This window comes from Sinocyclocheilus rhinocerous, unplaced genomic scaffold (assembly GCF_001515625.1).
Source record: "Sinocyclocheilus rhinocerous isolate Xijiao unplaced genomic scaffold, SAMN03320098_v1.1 scaffold1488, whole genome shotgun sequence".
Classification (NCBI taxonomy): Eukaryota; Metazoa; Chordata; class Actinopteri; order Cypriniformes; family Cyprinidae; genus Sinocyclocheilus; species Sinocyclocheilus rhinocerous.
The window spans coordinates 1,434,790-1,453,600 of record NW_015633542.1 but is presented as its reverse complement, the minus strand read 5'-3'; the positions used below and the strand labels follow the sequence as shown (position 1 = coordinate 1,453,600).

The window sequence follows — 18,811 nt, the reverse complement described above, 5'->3', positions numbered from 1 at the left end:
TATTATTATTATTATTATTTATTTTATTTTTTTTAAGATTTGCATTTAAACTCAGAATTCTGAGAAAAAAGTTTGAATTGTGATATTAAAAAATCTGAATTGTGAGATGTGAACTCGAGAAAAAAGTTAGAATTCTGAGTTTTTGTCTCATTTCTTACTGTTTCATGCAATTTTCAGTTTATATCTCACAATTCTTTTTTGTCAGATTTTTTTTATTTTTTATTATTGTGGAAGCGGGCTTCCGTAAAACACTGATTGTAACATTGGCCCAATCACTGGTCTGTCTGCTATCAGCAGTAAACACGGATCCTCCCGGCGCCGTTCAGTGCTCGTGCAGCAGCTGTGTCTGTGTTTACTGTCCCTGGATGATCATAACGCTCCAGCAAATGCTGTTGCTTACTGGTGTAAAATAAATATGGACTGATATACTGTCATCACAAACACACGCTGCCATTGAGATTCAGCTTAGGAAGTATGTAAAACTGCTGGGAGTTTATGTTGTGAGGATCTTTGGGGATTTGTGAGAATCTGGTACCATAAAAATACCATGCTACATTATTTTAGTGTATGATGTGCCATAATATTACTTTAGTAATGACAATACCATGTTATTTTGATATATTTCATGGTACATGTGGCAAAAAAACCATATTAGTGCCATAGTACTTTTTTTTGTTGTTTTTTTTTTGTTAAGGGATGGTACTGCTACAATACTATTAATTTAATTTAAGTTAATATATATATATTGACATAAATTTGTAAAAAAAAAAAAAAAAAAAACATTTGAATTTGGAAGAGAAAAAGTTAGAAATGCAAGATAAAAAGTCAAAAACGTTATTTGAATCATTAAAAGAGACACTTGCATTGAATGTGCTTTCAGTGTATATAAAATCACTTTTGATAATTAATTTGATGCAGACACCAAAATGGGATGTCTCATCTTTGACCCATATACAGGTGCATCTCAATAAAGTATAGTATTCTGATGTTAGTATAATATATACTGCATGTACATATATATGTATATATGCATGCGTGTGTATAAACAAACACACAAGGTTATCTTCGCAGTCGCTCTGCAGGGTGTGTTGTGTACTGTAAGTGTCACCATGGCAACACAGCGAGTGGACCTTTGACCCTCGGGATTGAGGTGGAGCCATAATGCTATCCAGCAGCATTTAAGCATTTAAAGCTGGGCTTTATGATTTATGAATACTGTGTGTCAGACGAGTGCTTCTGTCTGTGGATTTACTCTGGCTCGAAGGTATTTCAGTTACTTGTATGGCTTCTTATGGCTACTTTCTCTCAGAAAGCTATGGACTAACATGCACCAGTCTGGCTTAATGCAGATGTTTTAGCAGGTTAGGTAAATATGAAATATATAATTTTTTAGATTGGTGAAGTGGTTGTTGTTGATTATTATTAATTTATTTTTATTGTATTTTATATTTTCTACAATATGTTTCATACATAAAGATAAACCAGTAAGTATACCTGGTGTCTCACTCACCCAATAAACGTTTAGTTCACTAGGTTTTTCTGTGCAGTATTTTGTGTAAACGGTTTCAAATGTACAGTGACGCTCGTTCTGAGAAATTCACAACTGAATCAAACGGTTTTGTTTTGTGTGTTGGAACTGGTTTGAGCTTAAACTGGATTCTCTCATTTATCCTCACAGACTGGCTGTCACAATCCCATAAGACTCATCGCCATGACAACCTCAGCACCAATCAGATTCCGCGTCTTCTCTCTCAACTGCTGGTGAGTTTCACTCTTCACGTTTCCTTTAGTTGAAGAAATACAGCATTCTCATATTCCTAAATTATATTTCCAGATCCTACTGAGAATATTTTATAGGATTTCAGCATAACACAAAACAAAAACTACATCTGGATGGATGGATGGATGGATAGATAGATAGATAAAGCAAGAAAGAAATAAGTATCCCGATACTAAAATAATTCTGGATATTACACATTTTTTATTAAATTAAAATGTATTTTTTGAGTTATTCATAATAGAATTCATAATAAATATTTTTTAAATTGTTTTATTTTCTCTGAAATGTTATAATGAATATCTTTGCACTGAATTTCTATTATTAACTAATAATTTACTACGAATTATCCATGAATGCAAGATCATAGTGTAAAGGCGCGTATAAGCCTATTTAGTTTGTTGTGATTGTTTTAGGGGGATCCGATACCTCAGTAAGAACTGCAAAGAGCGATTTGTTCGGATTGGAGACCTGCTGAATCAGGAACAGCTTGATATAGCATTACTGCAGGAGGTAAAACAAATACACATATACATGTACAGATGCAGCCAAATACATTCTACATGCATAAAATATGGCTGTTCGGAATACTTTTAGTGTCACAGTTATTCCACACATTGAGTTTAAAAATGATTCATACTCATTACATTAACTGTTTGAACAATAAGATTCAAATATGTCAGTAGATAATTTTTTGTACTGTAAAATTGTTGTACTGTAAAATGGCATGTTTTTCTGGGGCTGTTTGTTACAGGTCTGGTGTGAGAAAGACTTTCTGTTTTTAAAGAAGAAGCTTAGCAGCATCTATCCGTATTCCCATTATTTTAAAAGGTCAGTCATGATCTATAATGCATGAAAATGATACACAACAATGTTTTTACTAGAGGTTCTGTGTCCCTGAAAAGTTTGGGCTTGAATGCACTAACTGATATGAAAAAGGACACCGATAAAGATGCATTTTCTTGTCTTCAGTGGATTTATAGGGAGCGGATTGGCCGTTTTTTCCAAACATCAAATCCATGATGCCTTTCTGTACAGATACTCATTAAATGGATATCCATACATGGTGAGTCTGATCAATCTCTGTTACTTAATTATAAAAATAAAGACTGGAAAAACGTTTAATTCAGTAATACTATTTAACACACGCCATGTGTGTTTCCTGTACTATACACCCTTGAGCAGTGTTGGGGAAAGTTACTTTTAAAAGTAATGCATTATTGCGTTACTACATAAAAAAGTAACTGTTTTTTTTTTGTGAGTGAGATGAATTAATGTATATTCATATTTATTTTAGAACTACAGTAATATCTTCTGATTTCTCTCAACATGGGGACAGGAGAGCTGTCAATCAAAATTGGAAAAAAAAAGGAACTTGCGTCGCTTATTTGAAAAAGTAACTCCGATATTCTCTTGTAAATTAAAAAGTAATGCGTTACTTTACTAGTTACTTGAAAAAAGTAATCTGATTACGTAACTCGCGTTACTTGTAATGCGTTACCCCCAACACTGCCCTTGAGTGCCGTATTGTTTTCATAAAATACTTCCTACTATGCATAATAAAATATGTATTTAAACAGTATTTTTATGCCGATCCACTAATTGTCACCTTAACCAGCCAAAACCTGGCCCTGTGTAACGTAAAAGTGCGCCTCTTATAGACACATACTCTCTACCTGTTGTAAATAAACAGTTTTATGAGACATTTATGTGGCCTCAGTTTCTGTTTGGTTGGTCTGATGGCTTGTTAATGATCTATTCTCATATCAGGCACAACATGGTGACTGGTTTGGTGGGAAAGCTGTCGGGAAGGTCTTGCTTAACATCAATGGGCTGAAGATTCATGTTTTTGTCACTCATGTAAGTTCATGGCATGCATAATGCGAATATCAGTGTTATTTTAGTATTATTTATTTACTATTATAGTATTTAATAACATTTTTATTTTTGTATTATATATGTTTGTATATATTTTTGTATATTTTGTATTGTATATATTTGTATTATTTTAGTGTTTATTGTTCTTATTTTTTATATTTTCAGTTTTCATTTTAATTTTAGTTTAAGTTTTAGGGATTTTGTTTTGTGCTTTTGTCATTTTTAAATATTTCTGTTTAGCTTTATTTATTTTTATTTCAATTTTATTTTATTTCAGTATTTCATCTAATATCTCTTTCATTTCAGCTACATGTCAAATTAATAAAATGTTTTATAACTTGTATTTAGTTTTCAACACTGGCATGAATGCTGGCACATATGTTTGTGTGTTTATACCCTGTGTTACAGCAGATTCTTCTCTTCACAGCTGCATGCAGAATATTGCAGAGAGAAAGACTCGTATCTCCCGCACCGAGTGGTTCAAGCCTGGGAGCTGCAACAGTTCATAAGGTGCTAAACGTCTGCTATATTTACCCATGGCTGCAGGTTTATTTTCAAGTCTAATATAGGTTTCAGTTGCTTAGTTCTTCAATAACAGCCTCTTTGTAAAACTGCATCACATTGCAACAGATTCATAAAGCAGTGCATTTAATTGTGACCTTTTGTCTCACAAATCAGACTTTTTTTCTTGCAATATTGAATTTATATCTCACACTTTTTTTCTCAGAACGGGCTTGCATAAATAACACTTACGACTGACTGTCTTTTTCCATAAAGGCACACTAGTGCTGCAGCGGACGTGGTGATCCTGGGTGGAGATCTGAACATGCACCCGGACGATCTCGGCACCAGACTGTTGAGGAACTACACAGGACTTCAGGACAGCTTCAATGAGGCCGTTAACTTTGATGTTAGTACAGCAGCGTGATGCTACCTGAAAATTCATAATTACTGAGTGTGTGTAATGAAAGTCACCTAGCTTTCTAAGTTATGATTTATAATGACCTCCCCATCATTAATACCAGGGATGTGAGGAGGGACACACTCATATATCTGAAAACCCATTCACAAACACGGATAATCTTGTTCCATTTGGTGGAGGAATCCGGATAGATTACATCCTGTTCAAGGTAAATATTAGATATTTGTTACATTTTCTACTGTTTCTATTATTAAATAGTGTTTTCTGTTATTAAGTGGTGTTTGTCTGGTTTAGTCATTTAAACAAAAGTAACTCAGAAGTAACTCATCCTACAGACACGAATGACCAGAAAATGTAACAAATTATTATTATTATTAAACAAAATTATTGCTTCCATGACAGATCTACTTCTCTACTTCTCTTTAAAACAGTGGTTCTCAACAACAACAACAACAAAAAAAAAAATAATAATAAAAAATAAATATATATATATATTTGTATATATAAAATATACAAAATAAAAGGTTTTTTTTACATAATATATCTGTGTGTACTACTGTATATATTTATTATGTATATATAAATACACACACATACAGTATATATTTTGAAAATATTTATATATATATATATATATATATATATATTCTCTTGAATATTCTTCTAATTTAATTATTAAATAATAATCCATTAAATAATATTAAAAGATACAACTTCTGATTTTAATAATTTATTAGTAAATGTTGAAATTACCATTATTGAGATATAAATGTTTTAGAAGTATTTTTCATTGTTTATTAGTGAAGTTAACAAATGGAACCTTATTGTAAAGCGTTACCATTTCTATTATTATTATTATTATACTATTTTTATCTATTATCATATTATTATTTTGTTATCTGTTATTATACTAATTTTTAGCTTTCTGTATTTGTATGCACATGAACGCTAACATTGCTGTTTCTTGGCAGGGATCAGGGGAAGTAGATGTGAGCTGTAAGTCTTTGTCTACCACTAAAGGTCCTGTTCCTGGACATCCCTTTCCTTACTCTGACCACGAGGCTCTCACAGCCGAGTTCCTGTTTACACCGACTACAAAGGGAAATGGGTGCTCAGAGAGACAATCTGGCTGTGTTTCAGGTATTTGCGCTTCAATGTTGGGGTCATAAAATATTAAATGCACACACATTTTTGCTTAAACAAAAAGCATCTTGCCAATAAACCAATGCTCTTTATTTTGATGCGCTTTAATAAAGTTTGGAAATTGACTGCATGCATGTTTTTTGGATGTGCAACATGATTTAAAGGGACAGTTCACCCAAAAATATTAATTTACTCAATATCATATCGCTTAAAACTTCAAAAAAAGAAAAAAATTTTTTTAATGCTTTTAGGTTAAACGATTATTAAATATTATTCTGCTATTGTTGTTTTGACAAAAGTAGATTTCTTTTGTATGTTTTTGAAAGAATTCTCTTCTGCTCACCAAGGCTGCATTTATTTGATTCAAAATACAGTAAAAACAGTAATATTGTAAAATATTATTACTATTTTAAATAACTGTTTCATATTTGAATATATTTTAAAATGTAGTTTATTCCTGTGATGCAAAGCTGAATTTTCAGCATCATTACTCCAGTCTTCAGTGTCACATGATCCTTCAGAAATCATTCTAATATGCTGATTTGCTGCTCAAGAAACATTTCTTCTTATTATTATTAAGTTGAAAACAGTTGTGCTGCTTAATAATTTTTGTGGAAACAGTAATACAGAAAGAAAGCTGAATATAAGGTTCAAAAGAACAGCGTTTATTTGAAATAGAATTATTTTGTAACATTATAAATGTCTTTACTGTAACTTTTGATCAATTTAATCCATCCTTGCTGAATAAAAGTATTTATTTCTTTTTTAAAAATCTCACTGACCCCAAACTTTTAAATGTTAGTGTTATGTTTTTCCATTCTGTCACTTTGTTTCTTTCTCAGATAAGCTTCCTGAGCTGGTCAACACAGTCAATGAAGCTCGCACTGAAGTAAAGGTGGGTCTCCACTGTGCTGAACGCATGTGCCACACCGCGGCGCGTACAGGCATTATGGGTCTTATCCTGTTAGTGCTTGAGCTGGCAATCGCTGCTGTCCCATTGTTTGCTCTGGGAGCTGAACAGCCCTTTCCCAAAGCCTCTTTCTATCTGCTGGGGGCGCTGTGCTTTGCCATCCTCCTCGCCACACTGTTGCTGTACGTCTTTTACAGCATGGAGGTGAAGGCACTGCAAGGCACTGAGGACCAGATGAGACTGGCACTAAGTAGCCTTCAAGAACGTCTTAAGGAGTCCCCCAAGGTTTTATCCTCGGACCATTTGTGAAATCCACTAGATGGCAATTTGTAGCCAGATAGATAAACCAATGTGGCATTTGAATGGAATTATGAACGTTTTATGGAATTGTAAAACGTGGAATTGTCCGGTTTTATTAACCTATGCAGCTTTTTCACACAGATATCAAGGATACTTGTTCCTGGGAGCAAAGAATCCAGAAAAATAGTCAAGATGTTTTTAAAATCATTAGTTGCATGACCGATCTACTTCACTTTACTTAATTACTTCACAATGGTTCTCAACCAGGGTCACAGAATGACTTAAAATTACATATATTATTAATATAAAAATCAATTAACATCGTTAATATACAACTTAATATTGTTAATATTAATAATTATTAATTAAAAATAACAATTAAAAATGGATTAATTCAGTTATCTAAATTAAAATGTTTACAATACATAAACTCAAGATGTAAACTAAAATCATATTTTTCCCCTTATTTGAAGGACATACAATATACGTGTGTACGCACACACACACACACACACACACAAATAGGTTGAGAGCCACTGTTTTAGAAGAATGGACCAGTATGAACCATGTATGATAGGTTATAATTACTTGCTAATTGAATATTGCTTTCTTTGTTAATGTTTGTAAATGGAGACCTGCTGGGCAGGTGTTTTGGTCCTTTATATGTTAAATGTTTCCAATCATCAGCTCGTGACATTTTGTGCATTCATTGTGAATTGGGTGGCTAACGGTTAAAGTTATGTCCACGATAAGGCCATTTTGGGAAACCAAAATCTTCAGTTATTTTCAGTTTCTGTTTGGGAAAGTCAAGCGGAGAAGAATAAAAGCATACAGTGTACTGTAACTGTGTATTTTCCTTTTGTTTAACCTGTCAACAACCTCATGTATATCTAATATAACAGATTTATTACATAACTGTACCTTTTATAAAAAGAATAAACAATGCACATCAATTTTTAAGCAATCTGGTGATGTTTTTACGTTGGTTTTAATGTGATCTACTTGCCACAAGGGTGCAGTGTTGGTTAAGCATTATGAGAATCTTTAGTAACTTAAGAAATTGTTCATCTTAGATGTTATTACACAAATATACAGTATACTGACAGTTACTACAGTACATTTAGTAGATATTAGGACTAGTTCAGTTTTTGAAAATGAAATTTGACATCTTTTCCAAAATGTACATCTACGAATGAAAATGCTAAACTAGAGATACTTGATAGAGATAAAGATATTTGTGTGTATATAACTTAAGTACTCACAGTAAAATAGTTTTTAATTGTGTGGTTATATAGTCAGACTTAAGAAGTACAAGAAGGGAAAGCGACCTCTCCTCCTCTTTGTTGCTTCAGAACAGGACAAACCCATTCGCCGTCTTAAAAGGTATACGCTGTCATTTACTGTTGAAGTGTTCTAACATTAATGATGATACATTTGTGGAGTGGGACTTGCCCATGCAGATGATTTGGGTGCAGTTTTGTTATGGGTGTGGTTGGAGCTGCTGTCTGCACATGTGTTGTTACTAATGCCGTCTGCTGGGCTGAGTCCTCGCCTTAGTCATGGAGGTTCTCAGCAGCTTGTGCTCATGGCCTCAGGATTGCACTTAAAAAGGTCTTCATTCATAAGGAAACAATGTCTTAAATTAATAGGTAGAAAAACATGTTTTATACTATTTGCAGTGCTAGTAAAAGACTAAAAGTAAACGCTGAAAGTGAAATGGTACTTGAGAGTTCATTCGGGGTTGCTCAGATTGCGTCAACCCTCTGAAGACACCTGATGGGCAGTTCTCTAAACGTTTCTGCAACAACTGGATTGGGAACTTTTCCCCTAGTAACTCATCATAAGAAAGGCTTTGAGGGATTATTGAAGGACTACTAGAGGGTTTGTGTGTGTGTGTGTGTATATATATATATATATATATAGGTAATTTTTTAAGTGTATATGAATTGTATTAAAAAGATAAAAAATAAAAATCGAAAAATATATTAACAATTTTACATTTTTTATTATTAATTATAAAAGCTGCTTTATAAAGGGCAAATCACAGTAACATTTTCCAGTACTGAGAAAAATGTAAGAAGTTAGCCATTTAATTAATTTAATTTGTAGAATATTATTGTAAAGCATAACTAAGTATTTGTAGTATAGTTGTTGTTGCCACATGCTTTTTATGATCATATTTACTGCACAATAAATGGATGTTTACCTTTATTTTGCCTATATGCATTTTTAAAAATAAAAAAGATACATTTTTAACAACAATGTTATTATTAGTATTGATATTATTAATAATTTTAATAGAAAATAATATTAATTTTAATTATATAACTTAATTAAAAATGCTAAAAATACTCAAGATGTATGCTTGCTGTAATCATATTTATTTTGTTTTTATTCTAACAATATACAGTTCTTCTGGAATACCTTCTGGAGTATATCATATAATACTATTAAGTGCATTATGTCGTTATGTTTAAAATAAATAAATACTATAAATTTTTTATCTATTTCTTTCATCAGATCATATATATATATTGCTGCGCTCTGATTGGCTGCTACTGTCTATCGCCTCGTTCTGTTATCGTTTACATAGGGCTATATTTTCTAGCTGAATGTGCCACTTAATGAAGTTGCTTTAAAAACACTTTTTTTTTAAGCATTTCAATTGTGTCTTTCAGTATTTTATGTTGTAAATGTATCAAAGCAATAGGACTCTTTAAGATGCTCTGCTTTGTGAATAACTAGGACACCCTGCGCGTCGTGCCTAACAACGCCTTTTACATAATATTAAAAATCGGACACTTTTAAAGTATATCTATTATCCTTATTAAAAGTGACGTTTTGTTCTATCATTAACGAGTTTCTTGGTGTAATCAGGAGAGAGAAGAGCGGAAGAACAGGTGTCATTTGGGCGTGGATGAGGGCAGGACCAGGTGGATCTTTCTGTGAGTCAAACCCTGAATCAAACACAGAGCAGCCAGACGAGGCAGATAGTTGGAGCTTTACGAATTGGACCTCGCCTGTCTCTGGAGTGGAGACAAAAGCCAAAATGATGCCCGAACCTTTAAAATCGGCTCTGTCCATCGGAGATGTGGAGGACACGTCTCTCGCGCTTCCGTCCGATCACGAGCTGAGATCCGCGCAGCAGCGAGTTCTGGAGCAGGTTCACACCATCAAGAGGAGCAAGTCCAAATACAGCAGCAAAAGCGTGTCCGGACTCACTTCCCCCACCAGTGAGTGCACTTCAGCTCATTCCACCTGCTTTAGACGGAGGCTTTTCATTGTTTAATGTGATAGGCCTATGAGAATACCGTGGTATGCATCTTCACTGGGCTTCATTTTCAAAAACGTTACATGGTATTACCATAAAAAAAAATTCTGTGATACTTCATGGTGAAATCGTGGTACTTGGAAGATTTTGTATTTACCCAGTTTTTGCAATTACTATAGTAAGTACGTAGTATGTACACGCAAGACTGGACCGTAAAAAGAAATGCTACTGAAAGTTAGTTTAGTTTTAGCGAGGGTGCAGTAGTAATATAGTGTTTTTGTGCAAGTACTATTGCAAAAACAAAATTTATAAAGTAAGTTAGCCTAATAAAATGATTGAATAAAACCAGTTAATACAGAAGTCCATTATGCATGTTAAAAATCCATTGATTCCTAATATAAACTCTTCTTATTTATGGATAAGCCATTATATACAAGCAATTCAATACTGTGAAAAGTGAAAATGAGCAATTTCTTTTTCTAAAAATCACTTTAATTTTAAACAAAGGTATTTGGTTTCATTCAGTCATGTTAAATAATTTCTTTGCCTTTATAAAGCCAGTTATCTTAGAAGTACATTAAAGTACGCATAATAAATAGTCCATGATTTCTAATATAAGCTTTTATTGTTAATGGATAAACCACTAGGCAATTCAATACTGTAAAAAGGGAAAACGTGCACTTTCTTTTTCTAAAAAAAAAATCACTTTCATTGTAAACCAAGGTATTTGGTTTCATTCAGTCCTATTAAATAATTTCTTTGACTTGGATAAACCCATAATGCAAGTACTTTTTTTTTTTTTCAGTAAAACCTGTTTTCAGAGGACTGTGATCCCTCTTTTTGTTATAGAGAATGAAGTGCTCAACTCTGTAAAATACATACGTTACTATGTTACATAAGGATAGTTGTAGGTTATATATTTATATTTTTATAATTCAAAATGCCCCTGAATGCAAATTTTATTTGTCGTTTTGTCATAATTCAATTGCAGGCCCTGAAAGTGACGGCGTGTTTTACGACTTCAAGTTTTCTCCCGGCGCGTCTCTCAGCGGACCCTCGTTCAGCAGAGGAGGAACCATGACAAATGGGGTAAATGTTATCAAATATGTATTTACAAACATTTATTCGTTCCATATGTGCACTGTGTGCGTTCACACACAAATCTTTGCACATCTTCAAGTGTGTGTAAATTAATTCTGCGTTTCAGTTTCCCACGGTTGGGTGGGTAAAGCACATTTTTTTCCATTATTCACTCAGTTGAAATCTTCTCACTGAGTCATCTTTCAGGATAACAATAGAAACATGTGAAATGTCAGATGGCCTTTAGCTTGCTGTAACTTATAACCCGGTTGCACGTATATTTTTCTGAATTTGAAATGCTATTCTTTCAAAAACAACAATATGAGAGCAGAAAAAAACAATCCATCAAAGACATCAGTGGATGAAAAGCAGTTACTATCTTCACCTAATTTCACATAGTTAGTTAGTCTGTAGTGTGTCCATATAGTCATTCACTATTATAACACTTGTGTTACAAAAAAAAAAAAAAACCTTCAAATTTGCGACTTTTACAAGTTAGAGATATGCAAGGAAAAAAAGGAAAACGGTTAAATGAAACCACTCCTTCGTTTTTTATGACTCATCCCAGTGTTGTATTACTAAACGGCCTGGTTTAGGTATTCTGCCAAGCCTTCTTTACATTTGGGTGTATCCACTGGAATCTTAATGCCGTCTGTGTTTTAAATGGCGTGTTTGGCTTTAGTGGACCGTTTAATCCAGCTGCATTGTGTTACTTAATTTTTTATGTTGTTGTTGTTGTTTTTTTTTTAAGTAAGTGCATGAAACCCTGTTTTGACATTCTGTAAAAACAGTTTTGTGTTTTGAATTATTCACAGACACAAACGGCACACTGTTGCTGCATAGTTTGACTAGAAGTAGAACTACTTTGCTTGCATGTTAATCCATGGACGTGCCTGTAGTTATACTTTTGGCTGACACTCTTGTTCAGGCAAAACCGTGGCATGGATTTAATTAAAATGATGGGTTCAGAGTCGTTTTCAGTGTATAATTATAAGATTAGGACTTATACAGTATGATAGCACTAGGTAAAATTCACTTTATTTTTGCATTATAAATGAAAATCTGCATTACATTGCATTACAAATTATGATATCAACATGAAAATTGAATTGAAAAATTGACGTTTCTATGTCCAGACTATGCAAATGCATGGTTTTCAGTGTGTAATTCTAAAATTATGACTAAAGTCTGATAGCACTAGTTAAAATACTTTAATTATAAATGATAAAATGCGTTAATTATAAATTTAAATTTGCATTAAATTTTTTGCATTTAGATTTTTTTTTAATTACAACTTTTACATTATATCAATATGAAAATGCAAGTGAAAAATTGACTTGTTTCTATGTCCAGACTATGCAAATTAAAATGTTGGGTACAGAGTAGTTTATGTAGTTTTCAGTGTATTAATATAAGTTTAGGACCAAAGTCTGATAGCACTCATTAAAATGCTCTATTTTGCATTTAATTGTAAATGTATTTTTTTGCATTAAAATTTTTTGCATTCTGATTTTAATTAGAAATTAAAATATTAACATGAAAATTTGAGTGAAAAATTAACTTGTTTCTAGGGCTGTGCTAATTTAATGTAAAAATTTAACCCAACAGTTGGGTTAGTCCATATTTGACCCAAAGTTGGGTTGAAACAACCCAGCATTTTTTAGAGTGTAGTTATAGAAGTTCACAGAACTGACTCAGCAACAGCTGAGCAAAACTGTTTCATCTGAGCATGTGGCACTTTAAGCATTATCGTATCGCATATCGAATATTGCATTATTTAATGAGTTATCGCATATCGCATTTTTCTTCAATATCGCACAGCCCTGCTTGTTTCTATGTCCAGACTTGTATAATTATATGATTAGGAATAAAGTATACACAGTATGATAGCATGAGTTAAAATGCTTTATTTTGCATTTAATTATACATTTAAATGTGCATAAAAAAAAAAAAAAAAAATGATATCAACATGAAAATTTAGTGAAAAAATTACTTTTTTTCTCTTTGCATTAAAAAATACATTACAATTTGCATTAAATTTTTTTTTAATTTTGCATCCAGATTATTTAATTACAAATTAGGGTAACAGCTTGAAAATTTTAGTGAAAAATTGAAGTGAAAAGGTTGACTTGTTTCCATGTCCAGACTATGCAAAGGCAAGGCTTTATGCGCCAGTCCACCAACTCCCGCAGCTCCAGTGGTCAGCGGGTGACCAGTGGCTCAGGCAAGTTAGATCGGTCCTTCTACAGCACCAATGGGACCCTCCCTGCCCAAACCCGGACCAATAACCAACTGTTCAACTACCAAGCCACCCGCAGCGCTCCAGACCTGGGCTTCCAATCCACCGCCAACGGCGGCGCCGCCAGCACTCTACGCACCCAAACCACCCGACAGACCTTCAACAGGGTGCCGAACAGTCAACCTGCCCAGGCTCTCGGTAACGGCACTTTGGCCAGAATGTCTAACAGCAATCAGGCCGTCAGCATGCGGGCCATCAGACGCCCGTCTTCCCTGCAGTCCAACGGAGAGGCCAGGATGTCCTTGATCAGGACCGGACAGGCCAACGATATCTCTGCGTGAGTTTTGTAGTGTTACGATTATGATGTGATGATCTGTGACCAGTCTCTCACTCACTCATTTGCCGATAGGATGAACGCAGAGAAGCTTATGGCCGATATGACGATGCAAGACGCGGTTGAATATCTCTACAACACGGAAGAGAGCTTCCAGCTGCGTGGAGCCGCTTACATCCAGCACAGCACCTTCACTGATGACAAGGCCAAGCAAGAGGTCTAGACCATAAACTGCCATGGTTTTACCATGTCTTTTAGACATAAGTGATGTGTTTTTTGGACATTTACCATGGTATTGACATGGTATCCTTTAAATATATTTGATTATCATTTCAACACCATAGTATTTGAATGATATACCATAGTTCAGAATGAATGAACGACCAAAGTGCCATCTAATAACATCATGGTATTACCGTGGTGTTTCCATAGTATATTTTTATGACAATACCATGGTACAATATCCTTGGATTGACAAGAAAGTACCATGTTAATATTTCTATTTAGCTGTGATATTTCGGTTTTAGTGTTAGACAATTTAGTACTTCAGCTTATTTTTATAAAGTTTTTAATCTAAGTTAACAATAGCAACACTGCATCTGATTCCGTCATTGTACTATGGTCTCACCACAGCTCCTTTAACCCTCTCATTTCTCCGTCTGTCCTGCGTGACAGGTGTTGACTCTGAAGGGCATTCCTCCGCTGGTCAACCTGTTGAGCAGCTCCAATCCTCAGGTCCAGGAGACGGTGGCCGCTGCCCTGAGGAACGTGGTCTTCAAAAACCAGGCCAACAAAGAGGAAGTGCAGCGCTGCGGAGGAATCACACAGATTGTGCAGCTGCTCGGCAGTTCCAACTCTGAGACACAGAAACACCTGACAGGTGGCCGACCGTCTCTGTTTGCATTACATTCATGTCACACACAAGCGCTGACAAGAAGAATATGTCAGCTCAACCATTCAAAGCACACGAGAGTATGTGTGTCTTCCACTGAAAATATGACTGGCTTTATATCTGAAAATATGGCTGGTTTACATCAGGTTTAGTGGTGCATACGTAGTTTTTGTAGTAGTTTGTAATTTAATATTATCCCGCTAAATATTCAGCATTGCAGCACAGGAAAAAAATTACATTATAAAGTATATTCAAATAGAAAAAAGTTATTTAAAAATGTAATAATATTTCACAATATTACTGTTTTTATTGTATTGTATTGTATTTATCAAATAAATGCAGCCTTAGCAAGCAAAAGAGACTTTTGTCCAAAAAATGTCAAATCTTACAGACCTCAAACTTTTGAACAGTTGTGCACTTTAATTCATAAATATAGTATTGTTCATTGTTTATTCATGCTTGTTCAAAAAACAATAGGTAATGTTCATTTATGTAACTTGAAATGCTAAAAATTTGTTAATATGTGTAAAAATGTTCAGAAGACATGGACTAATGTCAGTTTATATAATATATGTACAAATAAACTAGATTACCTACCTATACTATACGCAAAAAATACTAGGTTATTAGATTACTACAAGCTAGATTAACAAATGCTGTAAAACTATTTAATAAAATGTTAATATTATCGCTCGTTGTTAGTTTGATACCAAATGCATTAGCTAACATTGATAAATTGAACTTTATTGTAAAGTGTCACCATTAACAAACTTGTTTTGAACCTGGAATAAACTAACAGCAGGGTGCAAATGTACTTTTTAAATCAAACTTATCAAGTTTTAATTTTTATTTAATTTTGTAGGATGATTTTTAGGTTAGTTTTATCAGTTTTATAGTTTTTATTTAGCTTTTGTTTGTAATTTAACGTTTTCCTGCTGAAAATTCAGCTTTGCTTCACAGGAATAAATTACTTTATTATAACATATATTTAAATACTAAACAGTTATGTTAAATTGTAATAATATTTCACAACATTACTGTTTTTACTGTGTTTTTGATCAAATAAATGCAGCCTTGGTGAGCAGAAGAGACTTCTTTCAAAAACATTAAAACTTTTAAACAGTAGTTTTTTTCCCATCTCAAGCTCTCTGTTGGACGGTGTTCGTATCAAACTGACTTGAATTGGTTTTCTGTGGTTGTAGGTCTCCTGTGGAACCTGTCCTCTGCGGATAACCTTAAGTCGGATCTGCTCCGCATCGCCCTGCCCGCACTCACCGAGAAAGTCATCGAGCCGTTTTCAGCAAGTACAGACGACAACTCCAACACCAGCCTGGCACCAGAGGTCTTCTACAACGCCTCGGCATGCCTTCGGTAACATCACACACGCTGCATTCTGTTCTGACTGCTATATGCGATGTAAACAAGGCAAACGTCAGTACTGACTCCACTCATAATACTACTATTATTGCTGGAGCACAGCATATATTTTCACCAGTAAGCTGTTCAAATATTTTATCTGGATTCGTATTGACTTTGGCACACCTAGAGTTTGATGCCTGTTGGAAACAAAACTGTAAATCACTTTCTGGAATTGGCAAGCACTAAATTGATTGCCTGGCATTAGGTATAGTATCTTTCAGGTGCACTTTTTTAATGTTAAAACATCCTCTTCTGAGGATGATAAAGTTTGACAGGTTACTGATATTAAAGGGATAGTTCATCCAAAAATGAAAATTACCCCATGATGTACTCACCCCCAATGCATCCTAGGAGTATATGACTTTCTTCTTTCAGATGAATCCAATCGGAGTTATATAAAAAAATGTCCTGACTCTTCCAAGCTTTATAATGGCAGTGAATGGGTGTTATTTTCCAGTAGTCCAAATGAAGTCCAATAAACGCATCCATCCATCATAAAAAGTGCTCCACACGGGGTGGGGCGGGGCGGGTGAATAAAGGCCTCCTGAAGCAAATCGATGCGTTTGTGTAAAAAAAATATCCATATTTAAAACTTCATAAACCGTAATCTCTAGCTAGATTGTTGTACTCACGTTCACAAGAGAGTGGCATTCCAGCGGATGATGTAGGCGTAGTGTAAGGTCAGGTGAGAATATGCTAGTCTCGTGAGAACCAAGTTTTGTTTACAGCAAAGGAAAACCAGTCTCCTCTTGGTTTATATCAAAATCCTCCGACATTTTTCTTTACAAATCTTCATTTTGTACTTCTAATTCGTGACCGGTGTTTTGCTCTCTCTCGCTTCCGCATTCGTCACTTCTCACCGGAGCTTACACTGCGTCATCCGCCGGAACGCCACTCTCTCGTGAATGCGCGTACCACAGAGATTACGGTTTATAAAGTTTTAAATATGGATATATTTTTCTTTACAAAAACAAAAGGCTGTTTTCATCTCCACTTTATCAGCACTTACAAAAAACAAACTTTACAGTTTTATTCCTGTTTATATTCTGAACGTTTTTGCAGAAGGGTTTGTTAATGTATAATTCACCTGGTATTATTTTATTTTATTTTATTTTATTCAGATTTCTGTTCTGGAAATGAATATAATGAAAACATGTACATGAATACAAAACATTTGTGTGATTAACTGTGATTAAGTGTAGTGATATCCATTAGTTTAATTTGTTTACGATTTTTACCAAAGGTTTATCATGCCTTTTAAAATCTAGTTTAGTTTTTAAGGAGAGCTCAGTCAAAAATTAAAATTCTGTCATTTATTCTGTCATTTACTCACACTTCACCTTTTCTATTGAACACCAAAGACTTCCATAATAATTTTTCCATGCTATGGAAGTCAGTGGCTACGGTCAAATGTTTGGTTCCTAACATTCTTCAAAAGATCTTCTTTGGTGCAGAAGAAAGAAACTCATTCAGGTTTGGAACAACAATTTTCATTTTTGAGTGAACTGTCCCTTTAAGTTTTTGGACCATCAGAAATGTGAGGTTGGTCACTTCACGTGTTATTTCCTGTGTAAGTGGGCGGTTCTTGGCCAGAATGAGCTGCAGTGTTGAATTAGCTGTGCAGTATTGACATAAAGTGTATTTGCATTGCATGACCGTGCTGTAAAGTTGGCAGTGAAGTTATTGGCCACAATTTTTATAGGCTCAGGTTATCAAATTAGCGTATAAACATTGTAACTCACTTCTGTCTTCAGATTGTTTGTTGCTTTTGTGAATTCTGAGATCAAAAAACAATATGACAGTTTCTCCTGTTTGTCAACAGCAACCTGAGCGCCTCCAAGCTGGCGAACCGACAAGCCATGCGCAACTGCAAAGGCCTCATCGACTCGCTCATGCGCTACACAGAGAACTGCGAAAAAGCCGTGATGCCTGACAACCAGGTAACCGTCTGATGATTATATGTGCTACTGAACAGAGGCAGCTCATGAAAAACCTGGAAATATTAAGGAATTGCATGAGAGTGAAATTTGACCATTTGTGAGCAAATCGATGTGTTTCTTTGCTTAAACTTCAGCGTTATTGGCTGAATTACTCTATTACGAGTCAGTCTGGATCAAAATATATTTTAAAGCCTGTAATTAAAATAGGAAAAGTCTAAAAGTGTGGGAACCTTGTGTCAGTATTTTTTCTGTAATCGTGCAGTAAAGGAGTTTTAAGATGGCATGAGACGTCAAGTGGGTTTTTTTTCTAAGCAAGCATCTTTATAGTCTGGGTGGAGAATGTTGGTGTGGCATTGATGATTTAATAGTGTTTTTATTAAGTTATTATGTAGTGGTGCCCGAAACGTTAAAACTCCCTGAAGGAAAGCGTGTAAGAACACAAGGCGTTTCCAGGGGCTAAACTCATGCAGTCAAACTCTATTGTTGTGGTTAGAAAAAATGCTGCATTACTCATATTTAATTGACTGCCAGATTTGATCAGAACCTCATAAGCATGTTTCAACATCTGCTTTCACTTGATATGCAAATAATCAGAGAATGTCAATTTCCTAAACACACAACGACAGCCACTTAGATCAAACTTGCACATACTTAAAAATCTGGTTGCACATAAAACTTGACACATAACATTGAGTGCTTGTGGGAA

The 18,811-nt window shown here is 34.4% G+C and overlaps 2 protein-coding genes across 2 annotated transcripts in view; both read left to right on the top strand.

Moving 5' to 3' along the window:
* LOC107744367 (sphingomyelin phosphodiesterase 2) overlaps nucleotides 1-7,199 on the top strand; it is a 10,010-nt gene extending 2,811 nt beyond the window's left edge. The window contains exons 2-11 of the mRNA XM_016557974.1: nucleotides 1,679-1,761; nucleotides 2,194-2,290; nucleotides 2,532-2,608; nucleotides 2,750-2,843; nucleotides 3,548-3,637; nucleotides 4,083-4,165; nucleotides 4,433-4,565; nucleotides 4,681-4,785; nucleotides 5,549-5,717; nucleotides 6,563-7,199. Of these exons, the coding sequence (XP_016413460.1) occupies nucleotides 1,712-1,761; nucleotides 2,194-2,290; nucleotides 2,532-2,608; nucleotides 2,750-2,843; nucleotides 3,548-3,637; nucleotides 4,083-4,165; nucleotides 4,433-4,565; nucleotides 4,681-4,785; nucleotides 5,549-5,717; nucleotides 6,563-6,939 (1,275 nt within the window). The 5' untranslated portion in view covers nucleotides 1,679-1,711 and the 3' untranslated portion in view covers nucleotides 6,940-7,199. The remainder of the gene's footprint in view (nucleotides 1-1,678; nucleotides 1,762-2,193; nucleotides 2,291-2,531; nucleotides 2,609-2,749; nucleotides 2,844-3,547; nucleotides 3,638-4,082; nucleotides 4,166-4,432; nucleotides 4,566-4,680; nucleotides 4,786-5,548; nucleotides 5,718-6,562) is intronic.
* Nucleotides 7,200-9,832: 2,633 nt separating this feature from the next.
* LOC107744366 (plakophilin-1-like) overlaps nucleotides 9,833-18,811 on the top strand; it is a 14,285-nt gene continuing 5,306 nt past the window's right edge. The window contains exons 1-7 of the mRNA XM_016557973.1: nucleotides 9,833-10,163; nucleotides 11,193-11,290; nucleotides 13,427-13,857; nucleotides 13,930-14,071; nucleotides 14,530-14,734; nucleotides 15,949-16,117; nucleotides 17,988-18,105. Coding sequence (XP_016413459.1) covers nucleotides 9,848-10,163; nucleotides 11,193-11,290; nucleotides 13,427-13,857; nucleotides 13,930-14,071; nucleotides 14,530-14,734; nucleotides 15,949-16,117; nucleotides 17,988-18,105 — 1,479 coding nt within the window. The 5' untranslated portion in view covers nucleotides 9,833-9,847. The remainder of the gene's footprint in view (nucleotides 10,164-11,192; nucleotides 11,291-13,426; nucleotides 13,858-13,929; nucleotides 14,072-14,529; nucleotides 14,735-15,948; nucleotides 16,118-17,987; nucleotides 18,106-18,811) is intronic.